This window comes from Ursus americanus, chromosome 28 (genome assembly GCF_024610735.1).
Source record: "Ursus americanus isolate L20-20 chromosome 28, mUrsAme1.1.p, whole genome shotgun sequence".
Lineage (NCBI taxonomy): Eukaryota > Metazoa > Chordata > Mammalia > Carnivora > Ursidae > Ursus > Ursus americanus.
In genome coordinates, this window is record NC_142154.1 from 38,608,719 (window position 1) to 38,627,913 (window position 19,195).

Here is a 19,195-nt window from a genome sequence, read left to right on the forward strand (position 1 = left end):
TAAAAAATGCATTGACTCATATACAGTTATGCTCTAGCCTAAAACTTGAATATAAGTGGCAACATATTCTTATTTTTTTTTTTTAAAGATTTTATTTATTTATGTGACAGAGAGACAGCCAGCGAGAGAGGGAACACAGCAGGGGGAGTGGGAGAGGAAGAAGCAGGCTCATAGCGGAAGAGCCTGATGTGGGACTCGATCCCGGATCACCAGGATCACGCCCTGAGCCGAAGGCAGACGCTTTAACGACTGCGCTACCCAGGCGCCCAACATATTCTTATTTCTTATACTACATCCAGACAGGAGATGATAGAGAAATTTTTTTTGAGAGAGAGAGCACCAAGGGGGGGGGGATAGGGAAAGGGACAGAGAGAGAGACTCTTAAGCAGGCTCCATGCCCAGCACAGAGCCCGACTCGGGGCTCGATCTCAAGATCCTGAGACCATGACCTGAGCTGCAATCAAGAGTCAGACGCTTAACTGACTGAGCCACCGGGCACCCCTGTATGGAATTCTTACACTAATACAGGCCAGGACAAGTGAACAGCAATGAAGGCTGACAGAAAATGAAGTTGGTACACCTGAAGGTTACAGAGGTTTATATAGATAAAATAAATCAAGCAATAATATATATACATAAAGTACTTTATAAAACTATGGATAGAAAAGATTTCTGCCTACATTCTGCCAACATGGAAGGTTCGCTTTATCTTTTAAATCACTTTTTCTGGCTTGGTCTTGAATCAAAATTTCCACCACTCTTCTAGGCAATGGTTCCTTAGATGCCTTTGAACCATAGGTTCCCTCAATATACATTTCTCCCCTTTCCCTAAAATTTCTCGTGGAAGTCATAAATTATGAAAACCATCTACCTAACCAATGGAACTTAAGTCACTTTAGCATTTCACTGTAACTTTTTCTGAACGATTTAACAACTGAGTATCAATATATGTTCAAGTAGTTCTTCTAAGACTCCTATAAAAAGTTAAAATTCAGTCAAAAGTTTTCAAAGTTGATAATTCCTTTACATATCTACAGAGGTGCTTTAAACTTTTTCATCACAACATCAATTTTTTTTATGACTCAAAGGTGAGATTAGTATCTTAGGTCATATCTGAAATTCTATCACATATAAAAATAGTTTTATTCTCTCACCAAAATAAACTAGTATCTAATCATTTTTCTAAAATGGATCATGAAACCAGTACTGTAGTTATGTTGATTTGCACTTTCAGCAAACACATATCCATCCCTTTTTAAAAAACAATCTGCCTGATGTACATTCATGAAAGTTTCCAACCACACGATTCTTTTCTCTTTTCTTATAGCAAAACACATTAATTTTCCAAGTTTCCTTTACCATTAGAAATATATATATTTTTTACTTACATGAGATCATGGAACACTCAGCTGTTTTAAAAAGGTATGCTTCTGTTTCAATTTGTGATCTTTACCAAAAAACACAAAGTCAGCTTCTTCTCAGACTAGGAAACTTTTCTGATTCTGACTAAACACATTTACAACTCTATTTTTAAACACTTAAGTAATAGTTTCACTGACTTATCTGAAAATCTTTTAAAAAATACTATTTAGTAAGTTAAATTCAGCAAACTTCAGTTATCTTTTCAATTATTTCCCAATTATACAATCCAGAGCTTCAAAATTTCACTAGTAGTCAACTTAGGTCTCTTCCTTGGTAATCATGTAAAAGGAAACACTCCTCACATTTAGGTTCAATGTTTATGTTTTGTATACAAATTATCTCAGTGATATCATCCAAACAAGTGCTAGTGAAATAGTGAGGAAATGGATTTATAAAGAACCAACTGGTATCTCTGTGACAGACCGGAATTAAGAGAGAAAAGAAGACAGGGAAATAACAGTGGTTCCAATTTTAATACTGTTCCTTATCTTAACTTGTTCCTACCCTTGGGTAAAGAGATTACCTCCTCCTTAATGTTTACAGAAACTCTGTGTCATAAAGATGCTGTGAGAAATAATGGTTGGAGAGCACAATGCGAATATAAAAGCCCAAAAGATCATGAAGAACCCCTTCTGAACGAAGGGGCCAAGAAAGAGGGGCACTGCTGAAGCACAATGTGTAGAAACAGAGGGGCAAGTGTTTCTTCACAATTTTTGGCGCAAGGAAACAAACCATATTTAGCAAATCTTACAAAGAAATGTCCCAATAAAGAATGATGACAGAAAATGTTAATTTGTACCTGTGCTTACGTGAGAAAAGCAGACATTTCAAATAATGAAACAGATACCACAGAACACAGGCACACGCAAGTACTTGTATGATGCCAACACACGTAACTGTGACATACACCTGTGCGTTACTGACTGTTCTCTGCATTCTGGTACATAATATATAAGATGGAAAGGCCAATCAGGAACAGGATATGCCTATACAGAATCAAATTCCATCATTTTAGAACAAACTTCTAAAATACCTAGGACATACTATAATTTTAGGCTCTGTTCTTATTTTTAAAATATTGTCAAGAAAAAAATATCTTTTTTTTTTTTAAAGATTTTATTTATTTATTTGACAGAGATAGAGACAGCCAGCGAGAGAGGGAACACAAGCAGGGGGAGTGGGAGAGGAAGAAGCAGGCTCATAGCGGAGGAGCCTGACGTGGGGCTCGATCCCATAACGCCGGGATCACGCCCTGAGCCGAAGGCAGACGCTTAACCGCTGTGCCACCCAGGTGCCCCAAAAAATAAAATATCTCTAACATTCACAAAAGAATTCTAAGTTGTTGCTTTGTCCAACTTGTGTATAAGACCAAAATCAATTAAATTTAGCTATTCCTCTCCATTTTGTGGCACCAACCATGGCTGAGTTTCTCCAACACAAAAACACCAGAAAATGAAAACTGACACAAATAACTGTTTTTGTTTACAAGCACACAAAAAACATACAACAGCAAACTTCCTAGACAGAAGAATACTTAATTATAAAATATCAACAGCATAACTAGAAAAATCATTAAGATATCACATGCAGAGACCCATTTGTTGTCCACAATAATCTTTTGTTTTCTACAAAGCCAAGTAGAATAGCTAGTAGAAATAAGAAGGTTTTAGTCATTTATTCACCCATCGTTTTTAAAGATTAATTACAACAAGAACTGATAAAAACAAAACTAAAGAAAACTCCTTGGGAAGTTAAGGCAAATACATTAAATCAAGTTTATGTGGAAGTAGAAATAGCACATATATGATACGAGAAGCAAGGGAATAAATACCATGACCCAATGTGAATTATCAAGAGATTTTCCTAGAGAGTTAGCGTTAAGTTGGACCTTAAAGAAGGAGACAGAGGTCAAGGCAAATCCCATAGGACAAACATGACAAAGATACAGAGACAGTAAGACAAAATCATCTTAAGAAAGGCTAAGAGTAAAAAAAAGGGCCAGCAGAAAAGACTATCAAAATTAAAAGCAAATATCTTTTTTTTTTTTTTTAAAGTAATCTCCATGCCCAACGTGGGGCTCAAACTCCTGTACCTGAAATCAAGAGTCTCATGCTCTACCAACTGATCCAGCCAGGCTCCCCGAAGCACGTATGTTTGATCTAGCAATTGCTCTCTGAGAGCCGGGCATATGCATGTATGAGACTCTCCGCTGCAGCACTGTCTGGAACAGCAAAAGGTATGGAACAACCTATAAAACCACTGATAGGGGACTATACATAATTTATGATACAACCATAAAGTATATTACGCAGCCATAAAATGAAAGGAGAAAGTTCTTTAGATACTAGTATGAATTACCTCAAAGTAGGAAAAAAAGTATGTTACCACTTATGTTAAAAATTATACACACACACATATATAAATATATACACAGAATATCAACAAAAGGATACACAAAAATCTAGTAAATATGGCTGCTTCTAGAAAGCAAAATGCATGGCTGGGAAATAAAGTAAAAGAAAAAACTTCCACTGTATATCCTTTCTTTACCTTTTGAAATTCTCAGTCATTCGTATTTTACCTATTTAAAAAACATAAACTTAGTGGCACCTGGGTGGCTCAGTCGGTGAAGCATCTGATTCTTGGTTTTGGCTCAAGTCATGATCTCAGGGTCCTGGGATCAGTCCCCACATAGGGCGCCAAGTGCAGTGTGGAGTCTGCTTGAGATTCCCCCCCTCTCCCTCTGCCCCTCTGCTTGCTAGTGCATGCTCTCGCTCTCAAATAAATAAATAAAACCTTTAAAAAAACCACAAACTTTAAGTTACTTTCCTGAAAAGGAAAAGGACAGGAAAAGCAGGGCGTACTAGGAAGCCGTAAGAAGTGTGGTAAGTAGATACGCCTGTTGGAAAGGTCAAACTTTGGCAAAAGTTTACCTCCGGGTAACTGGCTTTTGGTTTGAGTGGGGAAAAAAGAAAGAATAGTTTTCGTGGTTTCTATACCCCAAAGCTGTTATTACACTTACGGTATGTATATGTATATATTTGTTTGCATTACTTAATGAATAAAGTTGTTCCTACTTCCACATGCATGTGTGTTTTCAGAGTCCTCATATTTCATTCCAAGGGATTAAACTCCCTAGACTTTGTCATAGGTTAATCAAGGAAAACGGGCTTCCTAACCCCTTTTAAAATTTTATTTTGTGATCATAAATGTAACAGAAACATAGTTCAAGACTCAGTGCACTTTCACACAGGCCATGTTATAGGAACTTTACCCTGCATACCTAATAGGAGGAACAGCTATAGGAAGAAAGCCCCACATCTCCCTGCCTCACCCCTGGTTGTTGTGCAGTGACCTTACACTTAAGCTTTATCCTTGATATAATCTCAAGATCTAGATCTAACCAAGAGAAAATAATCCGTCGATTACAAGAAAATGGGGAATGACCTCAATTACTGTGGAACTGAGAGAAAGCCCTGCTAAGAATACACAGGCATTCTACTCCCATCAGTCACTAAGGAATCTAAGAGTTCATGTGAATTAGGAATCACTCCAGAAACTCCTCAACTTGGTCACCTTCTCCAAGAGTCTTCCTTTCACTGCTAAGGATACAGAATGTGCAAAATTAAGCAGCTAAAAATTACATCGTGCTCACAGTTGGGCTATAGAAACTTCATATAAAGGGCAGAGATGTGGGCAGATTTTGAGGAAAAGTAGAACTCTATTGAATAGAAGTTTCAAACAGTTTCTAAACTCCCACTTAAGAATAAAGGACCTGAGTCACCCTGGGAACCAAGCAGAACAGTATAAAGTTAGTCGGTGGGCTACACTCAGGCATGTGGACTGATGGCTGCTGACACATCCTGTACCAATTCTAACTCTGACCCTAACACCTACTAGACGTGTAAGGTTGAAAAAGTTCCTCCTCTGTCCCAGTTTTGTCTTTTTTTAAAACGGAGCTAACACTTCCTACCTTGATGGGAATTTTGTGGTTGTGTTTTTTCACAAAGATCAGATATAAAAGGCCTGAAGTGCTAGGCACATAGCATTCAATAAATGGAAACGAATTTTATATAATAATAAAACACAAAGACTAAGTCCCTATCTAGAGTCTAACTAGGAGACTATATTAGAAATACTATATTAAGGGGCGCCTGGGTGGCGCAGTCGTTAAGCGTCTGCCTTCGGCTCAGGGCGTGATCCCAGCGTTCTGGGATCAAGCCCCACATCAGGCTCCTCCGCTGTGAGCCTGCTTCTTCCTCTCCCACTCCCCCTGCTTGTGTTCCCTCTCTCGCTGTCTGTCTCTATCTCTGTCAAATAAATAAATAAAATCTTTAAAAAAAATTATAAAAAAAGAAATGCTATATTAAGTCCAAAGCTGGTTAGTGATAACTCAGCAGTCATTTCCACCTTTCCTAGAGTCAAGAAACTTTAAAATCCTTACAAAATTACTCTCTTCTGAGAGGAGATTTAAATGTCACGATATATAAAAGAGGTTCCCTTCAAAACAAAGACCAGGGGCAACAACAGTAAATCACATCAGATCCTCAAGGTTAGACTTCTCGAGGAAGGCAACAAATGCCAGTTCTTTGAGGTCATATACCTTTTAATATTTTTCTGTATTACTACTATATCTAAACCACTATTAGGCAACAGAGCAAGAAAACTACTAAGTCTTACTACATACAGCATGCTGGGTGTTTTTGTTTTTTTCAAAAGGAGAGAGAGGTACATTAGGTGCCAAAATGCTGACTAGCGAGAGCACAGACCTGCTTCAGGACAAAATCAGCAGAAGGTAGCAGAGGCTGTTGTCAAACACCTGCAGTGCCTCAAATCTGCTGTTACCTGCATCCCTACAGAGAGGACTAACCTAGGAGAAGAGGCAGATTCCTCTGACAGCAAGGCTGTTCCCCTCCTCAAGTGATGCTAGAGAAAGAGCAAGGAAAACACAGTGACTCTACAGCCACATCAGGACGTGGCCCAGCTACCTTTTGCAAACTGAATCCCAATGGACTTCACTTCAGAACCCAGCCCAGAACAGTGAATTTCAGACCACGGATTTCTACAGATTACATTTGGATTTTTTTTTTTAGTTGAAATAACAAGATGGTATATGATTATAATTAATCTTCATAAGATTTTGAAAGAATCAATGGAATTTTGTCCAGTAGGTTTTCCTAAATTATTTATAAAGGCACATAAATGATTTATATTACTTTGTTTTTAGAACAAAATATCCTGTTTGTTAAAGGCATTTTTAATGTCTATATATTATTTAAACACACACATTTGTCTAGTCAAACGATCCAACTGCTGTTCTCTTTAAAAACAAAACAAGGGGCACCTGGGTAACTGAGTTGGCTAAGCATCTGACTCTTGATTTCAGCTGAGGTCATGATCTTAGGGTCATGGGATGGAGCCCCACATCAGACTCTGCGCTGGGGGTGGAGCCTGCTTAAGATTCTCTCTCTGCCCCTCCCCCAAGGCCTCCTCCCCCACCCCTGCTTTAAAAAAAATTAAAATTAAAAAATAAAATAAAACCAGTCTTTATTATTTAGAATACCACCACTTCATAGGAAATTATTCCAGGAACAGCAGAAAGACTAATATTAATATTTTAAATATCCTTCATTAAGTAATACTTACCTAAAATTTGGCATAATCTTCCAAACAACATAAAATAAGGATTCTGGGCTAAATGCAGTCTGGCTACCTTGCCATAAAGCACAGAGTGTCTTTCTAAACTCTTCCACCAATGACCTGGAAAAGAAGAAGGGATGATACCCCTTGCATTAGTGACAGGCTACTGTTTCAATGCATAATGTCCAATTGTCAAAAATTCATAATAAAAAGTGAAAACATAAAAAGGATTTGGTTTCTTCTAAACTAATTCTGACAGTTAAGTAACAGCATTTCAAAAACCCACATAAATTGCAGTAATCACAAAACTAGTTTTTGAACATATGGTGAACTTTGTGCCAAAGTAATGCCATACTTGTACAATAAAGCAATAGGTAAGTTACAAACCAAATTACTTTAAAATGTACATTTTTTAAAAACTTAAAACAAGTAACGGAATCTCTTTCTCCATTTCCTGCACTTTTCCTTCTTGCCCCTCACAAAGAACACTTCCCAGACCTCAGTGTGTGACCATCTGCTCATCTCTGCCTCAGACAGTTCACTTGGCCGCAAAGCTTCAACTCAACTCTATACCAGGACTCCCAAATTCAAATATGAAAGCCAGATTTTCTCATGACCACTTTTAGTCAGGTTTCTCCAGTTTCCAAGAGGAATTTTCTCCTGGATGTCCTCTTGTCACTTCAAACTCAATGCGTACTACAGCCGCTCTCTATACTCTCTCTACTATCCCCCAATACCCATTCTCCTCTTCTCTCATAGGAACAGAACTTCCAATTTTTCCTTGGCACAAGAACTCCTGGAATAAAAAACTTTGTGTTCAACTTCTGAGAAACTGCCTTAAAGAGAAAGTAGTCCTCATTAACCCCTTCCTTCTTCCTTCTAGCTGGAAGGACGAAATGGTGGTAGTCCAGCACCACTCTGAACAATGTGGATGACAGCCCTACACTAGGGTTGGTGGAATAGAAAGCTAGAAGGAGCCTGATGATTGTGGCAAACAGCCCTAGATGGATAATCTCCAGATTTTACATGAGAAAATAAACAATGGAATTTAAGTCACTGTTAATTTTGTTTTTCTATGCATGTAGCTAGAATGAAATCCCTCCAATAACCAGCTAAACTGAAACATCTCCAAATAACTTTAGTATCTGTATCTCTCAATACAACTACCATACTCATGGATACCTCAATAACTTCTTGTTCAATCCCTGTCATCCAGTAGGCCCCTGAGATACAAATCATATTTTTTACCTCCTAGTACCTGAACCCTCTCCCTGTATTTGAGGAATTCCCCACCTTTAGAGTCTTGGTAAGAGACTGCCTCCTACTATGGAAGTTGAAAAGGCCAGATACTTGTTCTCAAACCCCCTTGCGGCCAGGGCTGAGATACGTGCCCTGGGTTCTGCCTGTCTGAAGCAGAAGTTAGTGATGCCAAGCTGGGGCAGTGCCAAGTCCTTTCTGGAGACAAAGAGCATCGTCTGGAGTGCAGGGGCAGCAGCAACAGCAGCATTCACCCGCACCAACCCAACGGTGCTGGTAACAGGAACTGCGGTGTCACAGTGGGCAGTGTGCTGTTACGGTCAGTGATAATACAGAAGCAGTGATATCCTTATGGGATAGAGCTCCACGGGGTCATAGTGGCTACGGTCCTGAATATCTATATTCCAGACCTGGTTTTCCACCCGTCCAGTAACAGCTTACCAACAGATCTTCATTCAGTTCTCTTTCTGCCTAAAATGGCCAGAGCCAATTTCTGCAGTTTGTAAGTAAACCCTAAATGACACTAAATGCATCAAGTACTACTAATTCTTCTCTTAACTTTTGTGAAAATGTGTTTTCTTCTTCCTTATTTACTGCTATCTCCTCCAACCCAACTACTACAAAGTGTTACGTCTCCTTGAATGCAGACATTTTTCAGTCCATCCTATACGCTGCTACTACGGCAAACTCCCAAGATACCAATTGTCGTGGTATGATTCCAGCCCTCCTCCAATGCCTGGCTTTAAAGTTCCCTGGTATTTTGGCTCTATCCATACTGCACGCTATTCTAACATGTTCTATCCTAATCTCCCTCAGTCACTTAGACAGAACCATGTCAGATTATAAAATGGCTTTTCAGAATGTGTGGGGATGGGGTGTATGGGAGCGGGGACAGGCAGGCAGAAAGAACATTACATTAAAATATATACCAATTAGGGGCGCCTGGATCAGTTGATTAAGCATCTGACTCTTAGTTTCAGTCATGATCTTAGGGTCATGAGATCGAGCCCCATGTCAGGTTCTACGCTGGGCACAGAGCCTACTTGGGATTCTCTCTTTCCCTCTGCCCCTCCCCGCCCCAGCTTGTGCATATGTGTGCTCTATTTAAAAAAAAAAAAAAATACACACACACACATAAATACATACACAAATTATAAATCAGAGCCTTATTTTAGTAATGTTAAAACATGAAAAAAATCTGCCCATTACAATCATAATACAGATCTTCTGAACACCCAGTGGAGCACGACTGCACTGAATTTGCATACATATTGGTTCTCCATAATCATTTGTCAATTTTTCCCTCTCCATATCAACTAAAAATTGGCTACAATGCCCCATAATTAATTTGATGACTACAAATTAATTTTATTATCCAAAACAGATTTATCTAACACTAGAAGACAAATAAACTAAAAAAGACTAAAGATACTCATGCTGGTCTACACCTAGAACTGTTTCATATACAGATGTCAATTTTAGAGCTCAAATCCACAAAGACTTGATACATAGAGAGCTAAATTTATCCTATTAGGTAAATAGAAATAAAAAGAATTCCAACAATTATTAAGATCATCAGCCAGACAGTTAAACCCAGGTTTTAGAAGAAGAGTGTTTTAAAATGCACATGCCTATTAACTGATATAATGCAATGGAAATCACCAGTAAGAGTCACTTGTTTTGTAGCTCAAAGCCAGAAAGGATATATTCTTAGAACTCACACATTGTTATCCCCTTGGCTCCTGGTGTGGTATGTTCGCCTTCCTGCTGTTTTCCCATTCCTTAGCTCCACAGCGGGCAGTTCTTTGAAATAACAGCAAAACTGCTCAATGTTACTATTTTAAAAGGAAAGGAAGAAAATTATTAAAAAAAAAAAAAAAAAAGAAAAGAAAAAAGAAAAGAATTTACTAGGACTATAAAAAAAGTTCTATAAAACCTACATGTGAATTTTTAAAATGTGATCTTTCAATTTCTCAAGAGATTGCTTTGAGTTTCCTCATTAAGTTTCCTCATTTACTCTAAGAAAACAGTATTAACAGATGACTTTGTAAAAATGAACAAAGAGCTTAAAGCAAAATCTGTTCAAAAAATCCTGAATTCTGGGGCACCCAGCTGGCTCAGTTGGAAGAGCATATGACTCTTAATCTTGAGGTTGTGAGTTCAAGGCCCACATTGGGTGCAGAGATTACTTAAATAAATAAAACTTAAAAAAAAAAAATCTTTTTTAAAATCCTCAATTCCCCTCCCCCAAAGGTTGTCACCATTTCTTTCTTTTTACAGTGCCTGTTTCCAGGTATTCAATAATTTCCTCAAATAAAAACAAACCATGAAACCAACCATACTGTTTAGATACACAGTACAGAGTAATAAGGAGAGTTCAGGAGTGACTTGAATTTCTTATTTGAACAAGAGTAGATAACCAAGAGGTGGTACCTTCAAGGAGGGATCAAGCATGACTTCTGCTCCTTATTTGCAAGGTGGCCTTGGGAAGAGAATTTATTCTGGCCTTTGATGCCACATTAAAATCTACAAGTACATGACTTTCAAAATAGTTTCTTCTACATAACTGAGGTCAGCCTCGTTGGGTATTTTATACTTACTACTTATCTTACATTTCAAAGATCTTCTTAACACCCAATCTTATGACCATATTTAAGACTTAACTGATGATTAGATTAAATTCTCTGAACAAAGTTCCCTGTAGTCCAGGGGTCTGCATACTACAGCCCACAGACCAAATCTGGTCCTGGGCCAGTCAGTTTCTACATTTCTAGAGTTGTTTAAAAAGGGTAGAGGTGGAGGGCAGGGGAGGAGGAGAAGACAGGAGACAGACTGTGTGGGGTATGCAGAGACTAAAATACTTACTGTGTGGCCATTTAATGAAGAAGTTTGCTGACCTCTGCTCTAGTTTATTCAAGAAGCAATAGGAGATAAATAATAACAACTAACAATTATTTACTGCTAGGCACTGTTCTAAGCCCTTTATAGCAATTATTTAATCTTCCCAACCATCCTATGAGGCAGAACTATTATCCCTAATTTTACTGATGAGGAAACTAAGGCACAGGGAACTTGACCAGAGTTAGTGGCAGAGACAGAACATGAACCCAGAGCCTTTCCTCCTAACCATTTCACTAGAAACTAACAGTAGCATCTTAAGCTCTGACTTTAACAGTACCTGAGTGACTGAAGGATGGCATTCATGAAACATGTGTTCCCCAAATTCCGGAGGCCTGTGGCACAGATGGCGGTGGTGCTACCCTGCAAAATGGGACAAGAAAAGGCCATCAGTAATACCAAGAGAAGGATGTTTCAGACATCAAAACAAAGGCCTATATTTGAACTCTAGCATTAAGCCAATTCGGAATTGATCCTTTCTTGTCCAATGAATATTTCAAACTCTCATTCTACTTTCTGTGTAAGTGCCCAGATATTTTTAGAAGCCTGTTTCTGATTCTGGGACTGTCCTACAAGACAGTACCTCATGGAAGCTTATGAGGAAATCAGCATTAATGAAAACCAGGGAATACACAATTCAAAACCCAGGAAGATCCTTAAAATAAATGAAATTTAAGACAATGCTTTCATAAGATTTTATTAAAACTACTACAGATTGTTGGGGTGCCTGGGTGACTCAGTCCTATGTCTGCCTTCGGCTCAGGTCATGATCCCAGGGTCCTGGGATCAAGCCTCATGTTGGGCTCCCTGCTTGGTAAGCCTGCTTCTCCCTCTCCCTCTGTCTGCTGTTCCCCCTGCTTGTGCGCTCTCTCTCTAATAAATAAACAAAATCTTTGAAAAATAAAAAACACTACAAATTGAAAAAATATAAATATATATACCTGAAATATTCATCCCCAAACCTTTAACTCTAAGCCATGCATAAATGACCAACACATATTTTCCTAGCAATGGGATATCAATCTTTAAAAACTACCTGAATTTCCCTTGAAGACCAAGGCTTGATTTTCTAATTAGCTCTACAAATGCACCGTAACATCTGAATACTATACCTAGGGAATGAATCTACCAATGTAACCCAAAGCATCTCTCCCCATAACTCAGACGGATGGCCAGAGAGCACTTCAGCTCTCTTTCACAAAATCCTAACACTCTCATTAAGTAAGTGCATGTCTAAATGTAACTAGCATGCCAGCAGAAAGGCACATGCAGGGCAAAATTACTGATGTATTTAAAACTATTCAGTGATCTTTAAATTTTATTAATTTATTAATGGCTCATACACCTGGGAACAGATGGTTACCAGAATGAGGAAGCATATTCTTTCGTGGTGAAATTATATTAATGAAGTCCTAAGAAATAAAACTCATCAAAACTTCAGACCCACAGAATTTGCACCTAGAACCTTTAACAGAAGAAAGCAAAGATCTTTGGGATCCTTAAAAACAGAGTAATCAGACACATGGATAGGCTTTAAGAACGAACACTTGCTAAGGCACAGGAACACAGCAGTAATCCTGATGGAAGGGAGGCACTGAAAGATGGACTCACTGGAGTATTTAGTCACATCAAGAATCGTTAGTACAAGTGGCAAACATTTTGTAAAATATCCCAAATCCAAGGCATACATTTATGAAAGTTTATAAGGAGCAACATTAATGTTAGAGTTGTAATAAAACAGTGACTAGATCTCAACCAATTCTTAGATTTGTATATATCTTAATTACTTACATTTACTTTTAATAGCTTGCTGTTTAGTGATGAGTTTTCCAAAAGTTTTCTTTTCCTATGCCTGTCAGCTGTGAAAGCTGAGCTATTAAAACACAAACAGATAGCCAAAAAGACATTAACACAAACATTCTAGACAGCAGGTTAAAAAATAAAACATCGCTGTTCTAAGTGTCTGGGGTATAGAGCCCTGCCTGGCTGCTTAGAAAAGCCAAGAAGTGACCTGTTATGCCCACTGTGGGCCACAAGTATTCGAAGTCAGTGAGGAGTTCCACTTTCCTTGGCAATCCCCACCACTCCTCTAGCAAGGTGGGCTGCAAGCATCTACCACCTGGCACCGCTCCGAAAAGCTGGCCAGGTAGCTGTAGTCAGTGAGACAATCCCTCTCCACTACCACTCTATCTGCCTAATCGAATGTGAAGCTTCAAAAATGAGAAGACCCATTCCTCACATCAAAAGGAAAACCCTCATCTGATGTGATTATTCTGAGATTTAACACTAAGTCTCAAATGCTATGCTACTTCTTTCTTAATTCTGATAAAGATATCCTGTTTTGCTCATTTGTTGTAGCAGATTATGATATAATCTGAATTTCTGGAAAGTAAATTATAGGCACATAGATACGTATAAATTAATTTGATTCGGCTATGCTACAAAGGATATTCTGAAACAAATTCTAATTAGCATGGGTATTCTGAATTAAAATATTTCAAAATTTTTCTTGATGAAAGAGATATTTTGCTTAAATTTTATCAGAAAATAATTCTAACTTTCAAAGGGTCACTTTAAAATTATAATGTATCAGGAGACCTAATCTAAAAGAAGTAAAAATTATCATTTTTTACTATTAATACGTTAAAAACTATCAAAAACTGTAGTTCCCACTACAGACTAAAGCCCACATTTGAACAACACAGACTTAAAGTCTGCCAATTCTTTTCCATCTTCGAAAAAGTACCAGGGTGGTCCAAAGTAAACGCATGATTATTTAATTTTCACATGAGCTATAGTATCTTTGGAGCATCAGATCTAGTGGCAGTTAGTTACTTCAAAACTAAAAATATTCTTAGGCAACATGTCCTCAGAACTGTAGGTATACCCCTCTCAGAGTACCAGTGACTACAAAGTAAGAAGGGACCGATTCCATATATTAGTGTCAAGTTATTCCTTCACACTTCTGTACGTAAAGGGGTTGAATCAGAAGCACTATATATATATGTACACACACACTACTTCACGACAGTGCCTAACAGATAACTTTCAGTTTTAACCTATATAAAGGATTCAGCTTTTTAAAATATAAGTTATTAAAATTTTGCCCTCAGCAATTCTCAAAATGGCAGAATTCACCAGATCCACACTAATAAGGTAGCCACTTACTACATGTGGATATATAAATTTAAATTAACTAAACTTACGTAAAATTTAAAATTCAGTTCCTCAGTCATGCAAGCCACTTTTCAAGTGCTCTGCATAAGACTAGGGGCTACCATGTAGGACAGGGCAGACTATACAACACTCTCTTCACTTCAGGAAGCTCTTTTGCATGGTGCATTTCTAGAGGATATGCAGAATAGTCTAAAGTTAAGTAAAACACAAATACAATCACAGTTTTGAAACTGCGGTGTCCACTACACACTAAAGCCCACATTTGAAGAACAGAAAAATGAACCGAGGCCATGTTTTTCAACATAGGTGGAGGACTGCAAGGTAGATTTTTCAGTGGGACCAAGCGGAGTATAGACAAGGAACTCTGACAACGTTTACCTGATGAAGGGGTCAATGGAAATAAAAGATCTGATAACTACATAAATGCATGCACATTCTTGAATGTCCTCTTTTCCCTTTGACTTAGTTCTGATATATTTATTTGGGATTGAGATGGTGGTCTTTTCTTAGAGAAAACTATAAGTGGCAGAAAAAATATTCTGGTGGCTACCCAATGTCTGTGATAAAAAATCAAGTCAATTATGATCTTCACAATGACATCACCACACTAAAGAGTGACATTACATAATTATTGTAGGAATCTTCCTCTTGTTAATTATGACAATTTCAGACAAAAATATTTGGGGTCTGTGTATCTATACCTCTGTCTCTAATCCTAGATAGGGCTTCTGCTGCTCTATTTCGGATTACAAGAAGGGAAGAAGCACTTTGAAAAAAGAGAGAAGCCAAAAGATAACAAGCCAAAAAGTACTTTAATTCAAAGTGTTTTATCTAGTTTAGATTTTAAAGAAATCCATCCTTCTTCCCTCATCAGCTTTATAATCTATTTAGTCAACAAGACATGCATAAAGACTTGGGTTAACGAAAACTAGACAGTGTTTCACTCAAAGCACTTAGGCTATTTCCTCTCAATATATGATTTAAAAATATTCTATTGCCTTTAAGTTTGCTAAGAACTCCTCCTTTTTTGGTATGTTCTCACAATAGTTTTTAACATCAACTGTCAAAATAAATTAGATGGCACCTGACGATCAGGGGTGATTTACACAAACTTCACTGCAGTCAGCAGTCATTCCAGGGCAGTGCTTCCATCCACTGCAGCTTCAAAGGCATCACTTTTTGGATTTCTGTTTATTGCTTCAACTTTGGGTTCAGTGAGTTTTATCTGAATAACCTATCTGGCTATAGCAAAAGAAATTCTATTCACATAAGTACTTAAATTTCTTAATGATGACAAAGCATTTCACAATCTACTGTAATTTCAAGTGACACTAGTCCCTAACAAAAGAGGAAAAGAAGAAACGGGGATCTTGTGTTATCCTATAGATGCAAAGTAGACAATAATATAATAAAACCTAATTTCCCTTAAAAATAATGCATAAATTTTAGTGCTTCTGAGAAGACCTCATAAAACATGCCTGACAAGGATTTTCTAATATCAAAGGTAACTCTATAATGATTTTCTATCATTTTATGCCCTTTTCTTACACCTCCAAAATTTCCCTGGCAAATCAACTGACTAGCTTATAAATTGGTGGGCAATAACTCGAAAAAGAAAAAAAAAAAGGCTCTTGGACTCTTGTCCAAGATTTATGATAAACAGTAATAGAAATCAATGCTAAGCTATGACCATTAACTATGGGCACAGTTTCAGATATCCAAAGTTTACTTTATTAACATTTCAATCACACTGAAAACGTGATGAAGTTATGGAACTCATTAACAAAACTCCCACTCAGAAATTTGCAAAGACCCCTCAACCCTATTCTATACCCTTCCTTCCCCAACGCCTATTACTTACTTTTCCAAGTTCTGTAAGTGTTCTCTGACTTTCTGTACCAGTCCCAGCTTGGTGTCATTAACCACAAAATCATCACAGCGATAACTGCAAGAAAAATATTAATCAATGTGTGCAAAGAGCTTAAGGAAACCACAGTAATGAAATCACTAAAAGGCCTGGCAGCTGCCAAGATGATCACATGACTCTGCAGGCAGTTACTGTCGGTGTTAAGTATAAAGAGGACTTGGAATCCACAATGGAATGTTTTTTAAGAGCCTTTTAAAAAAGCCACGTAGGCAATGAACACTAGCTTCTTTTCACATTTTTACTCAAAAGCTCTTCAATTCCTCCTTCAAAAACAAAATAAGCTGCTACATGTGTTACATTCTTTTTAGTGGTGCATAATATACGGAAAATAAAAAGCACTAAGTCGATTCACATAGCATTAAGCCTAAAGCTTTCAGGTGATACGTCCCAGCTCAAAATAACAAGGAATTTGTGGGGAGAGGAGATTTAAATGAAGAGCAGGGAAAAGGTAATTAACATATAGGGACAGTTGAATTTAAGGGGAAAAACCTAACTAAATGTAAATGTAAAGCTATACATTTAAAACAATTTAATTAAAATAAATTGAATTCAGATGGTTGAGAAGAACAATCTTCATTCTGAGGTGCTAGAAAACAAAAGTATAAAACAGTGGCTACATCTCTTAGGAAACTGATAACTGCTTTGAATAAAGATACTTAAGGTGTTCTTTAAAACTGATATTTTGTGAGTGTGTGTGTGTGTGTGTGTGCGCTAGCAAGTCAATAAGCAAATACAGGAACAGGACTCACATGTAATAAACTCACCTTCTACATTAGCGTTCAATTTTTTCCTGGAATAAGGCCAATTTTAACAAAAACAACTTAACAAACTAGTACCCATATATTCTTTTGAATAGCAGCTTTGTATAAAATCACTTATTATAACTACCAAAGAATAAGGACAGTAATGCTGCCATTAGTAATGCTGCCATATAAAACATGCCAAAGAAAAGATTCCTAAGGTCTTTTATTTACAGAAGTTAAAATTTCAAGTCAATGCTTTTGAAAACTTCAAAACAGTAATATATATGTAATTATTTAACACCCCTCCCCCATTAACTGAACATCTATGCTGTCAATCAAGAGTCTCTAAGGTATTCTCCAAGGTTCCTGACATTTTCACAAATAGCAAAAGCTACCATTTACGCCCTGGACTGTTTCTCTATGATTAAAGTACCAGCAATGGAAGGAGAATAATTCTTTATTGCTGGAGAATAATTCTTTATCAGTTTTATGATAAATATGTAAAACATTAAATGAGTGAAAAGGTTTAATTCCTTGCTTTTCAGCATAATGCAAAGAGAGTAAGGTCTACTCTGTAAATTTAGACTTAAGGCACCTGGTTCCTCCAAGAAGTTTAAGCATTCACTGAAGAGGAAAATTATGCTGCTACTCTAATTCCTCAACATTTTCATTTTAGGTTTGCATAAATTTATGCACGTATTACAGATAAAACAAGACTCAGTATTTAAAAAACAAGGCTAAATGCTAGTGTTCATCTGGGGAATGAAGTCTAAGAGCAAATTCAGATCACCTTTCACATATTTACAGTATGCCATAATATCTAATTGAAAAATGAACCCCGAACTTCCACAAAAAAAGTTGTTGCTTTGTTTAAACAAACTGTTTCCAGTTAAATTAAATAACTGTTTTTTTTTTTTCTTATTAAAGTAATTCTTTTGGGGGCACCTGGGTGGCTAGTAGGTTAAGCATTTGACTCTTGATTTCAGCTTAGGTCATGATCTGAGAGTTGTGAGATAGAGCCCCTCCTCAGGCTCCATGCTGGGCGTTGAGCCTGCTTGAGATTCTCTCCTTCACCCCCACCCCCGCTGCTCACTCTCTCTAAATAAATAAATAAATAAATAAATAAATAAATAAATAAATAATAAAGTAATTCTTTTTGGTGTGCTATGGATTTAGCCTAGGATATAAAATAACATTTGAGTAACAATTTTCACATACTGAAATATAGATTTATTTATGGTTGTGCTCCATTCTAAACTAATCTGGCTTACTGGGATCTAGTCGCTTCATCTCTCTGAACTTATATCATTAAAGTAAGTAAGTTGCTCTAGACTCTAGAGCTGTGCTAATGTGGCTGACGTCACTTAAGAATTGAATTTTAATTTTTAAAGCATTCTAAGTGATACAAAATTTCACTTAACAACTAAAGCAATAAAAAATACTTTTCCACCAAACACAATATCATGGTTTTGACAAAACTGTATTTCACTTTTATTATTACATCACCTAAGATGTACCGCAGTGCACATGATGGGTGCACGTGTCATTCCTAGTATTTCATGAGCATATCACCAATCTAGCTTATGTCAACAGATGGTTATTTTTCTATGCAACAATGTAGCACTATGATGTGTTTATTTGAATATTTTATGCAGACAGCAGACTTACAGTGATATCTATGTAAATAGTAACAGGAAGTTAAGCTGCAATCTTATTTTAATTATAAAGCAAATTATTTTTCTAGCTTAAAAATTAAGAATGAGGGGCGCCTCGGTGGCTCAGTTGGTAAGCGTCTGCATTCCACTTAGGTCATGATCCCAGGGTCCTGGGATTGAGCCCTGGCATCAGCATCAGGCTCTCTGCTCAGCGGGGAGCCTGCTTCTCCCTCTCCTGCTCCCCCTGCTTGTGTTCCCTCTCTCACTGATTCTCTGTCATATAAATAAATCTTAAAAAAAAAAAAAGTCATTACATTTTAAAAAAAATTAAGAATGAAAAAAATCTTAATTTCAAATGAAGGCACACTAACGAGGCAGTATCAAGTGAAGGTATATCACAAATTTTAAAAAGGATGGCAATTACAATTTGCTATAGCAGAGAAAAATGAGTAAATTGTATAAAAGAAGTTTTTTAT

General features: G+C 37.2%; 1 protein-coding gene and 1 long non-coding RNA gene across 14 annotated transcripts in view; one reads left to right on the plus strand and one right to left on the minus strand.

Annotated features, from left to right (window-relative positions):
• USP3 (ubiquitin specific peptidase 3) overlaps positions 1 to 19,195 on the minus strand; it is a 144,847-nt gene that overhangs the window by 33,549 nt on the left and 92,103 nt on the right. For all 6 annotated transcript variants that reach the window (XM_045810795.2, XM_045810793.2, XM_045810794.2 and 3 more), the window contains 5 exons: positions 16,256 to 16,339; positions 13,009 to 13,090; positions 11,498 to 11,580; positions 10,041 to 10,154; positions 7,069 to 7,182 (listed from right to left, as the gene is read on the minus strand). In XM_045810795.2, coding sequence (XP_045666751.1) covers positions 7,069 to 7,182; positions 10,041 to 10,154; positions 11,498 to 11,580; positions 13,009 to 13,090; positions 16,256 to 16,339 — 477 coding nt within the window. The remainder of the gene's footprint in view (positions 1 to 7,068; positions 7,183 to 10,040; positions 10,155 to 11,497; positions 11,581 to 13,008; positions 13,091 to 16,255; positions 16,340 to 19,195) is intronic.
• LOC123800869 (uncharacterized) overlaps positions 1 to 19,195 on the plus strand; it is a 56,083-nt gene that overhangs the window by 29,185 nt on the left and 7,703 nt on the right. For 6 of the 8 annotated variants that reach the window (XR_015722165.1, XR_015722172.1, XR_015722168.1 and 3 more), the window contains one exon: positions 3,477 to 4,748. This is a non-coding gene — a long non-coding RNA (uncharacterized LOC123800869). The other 2 variants (XR_015722166.1, XR_015722170.1) reach the window with 2 other exon arrangements.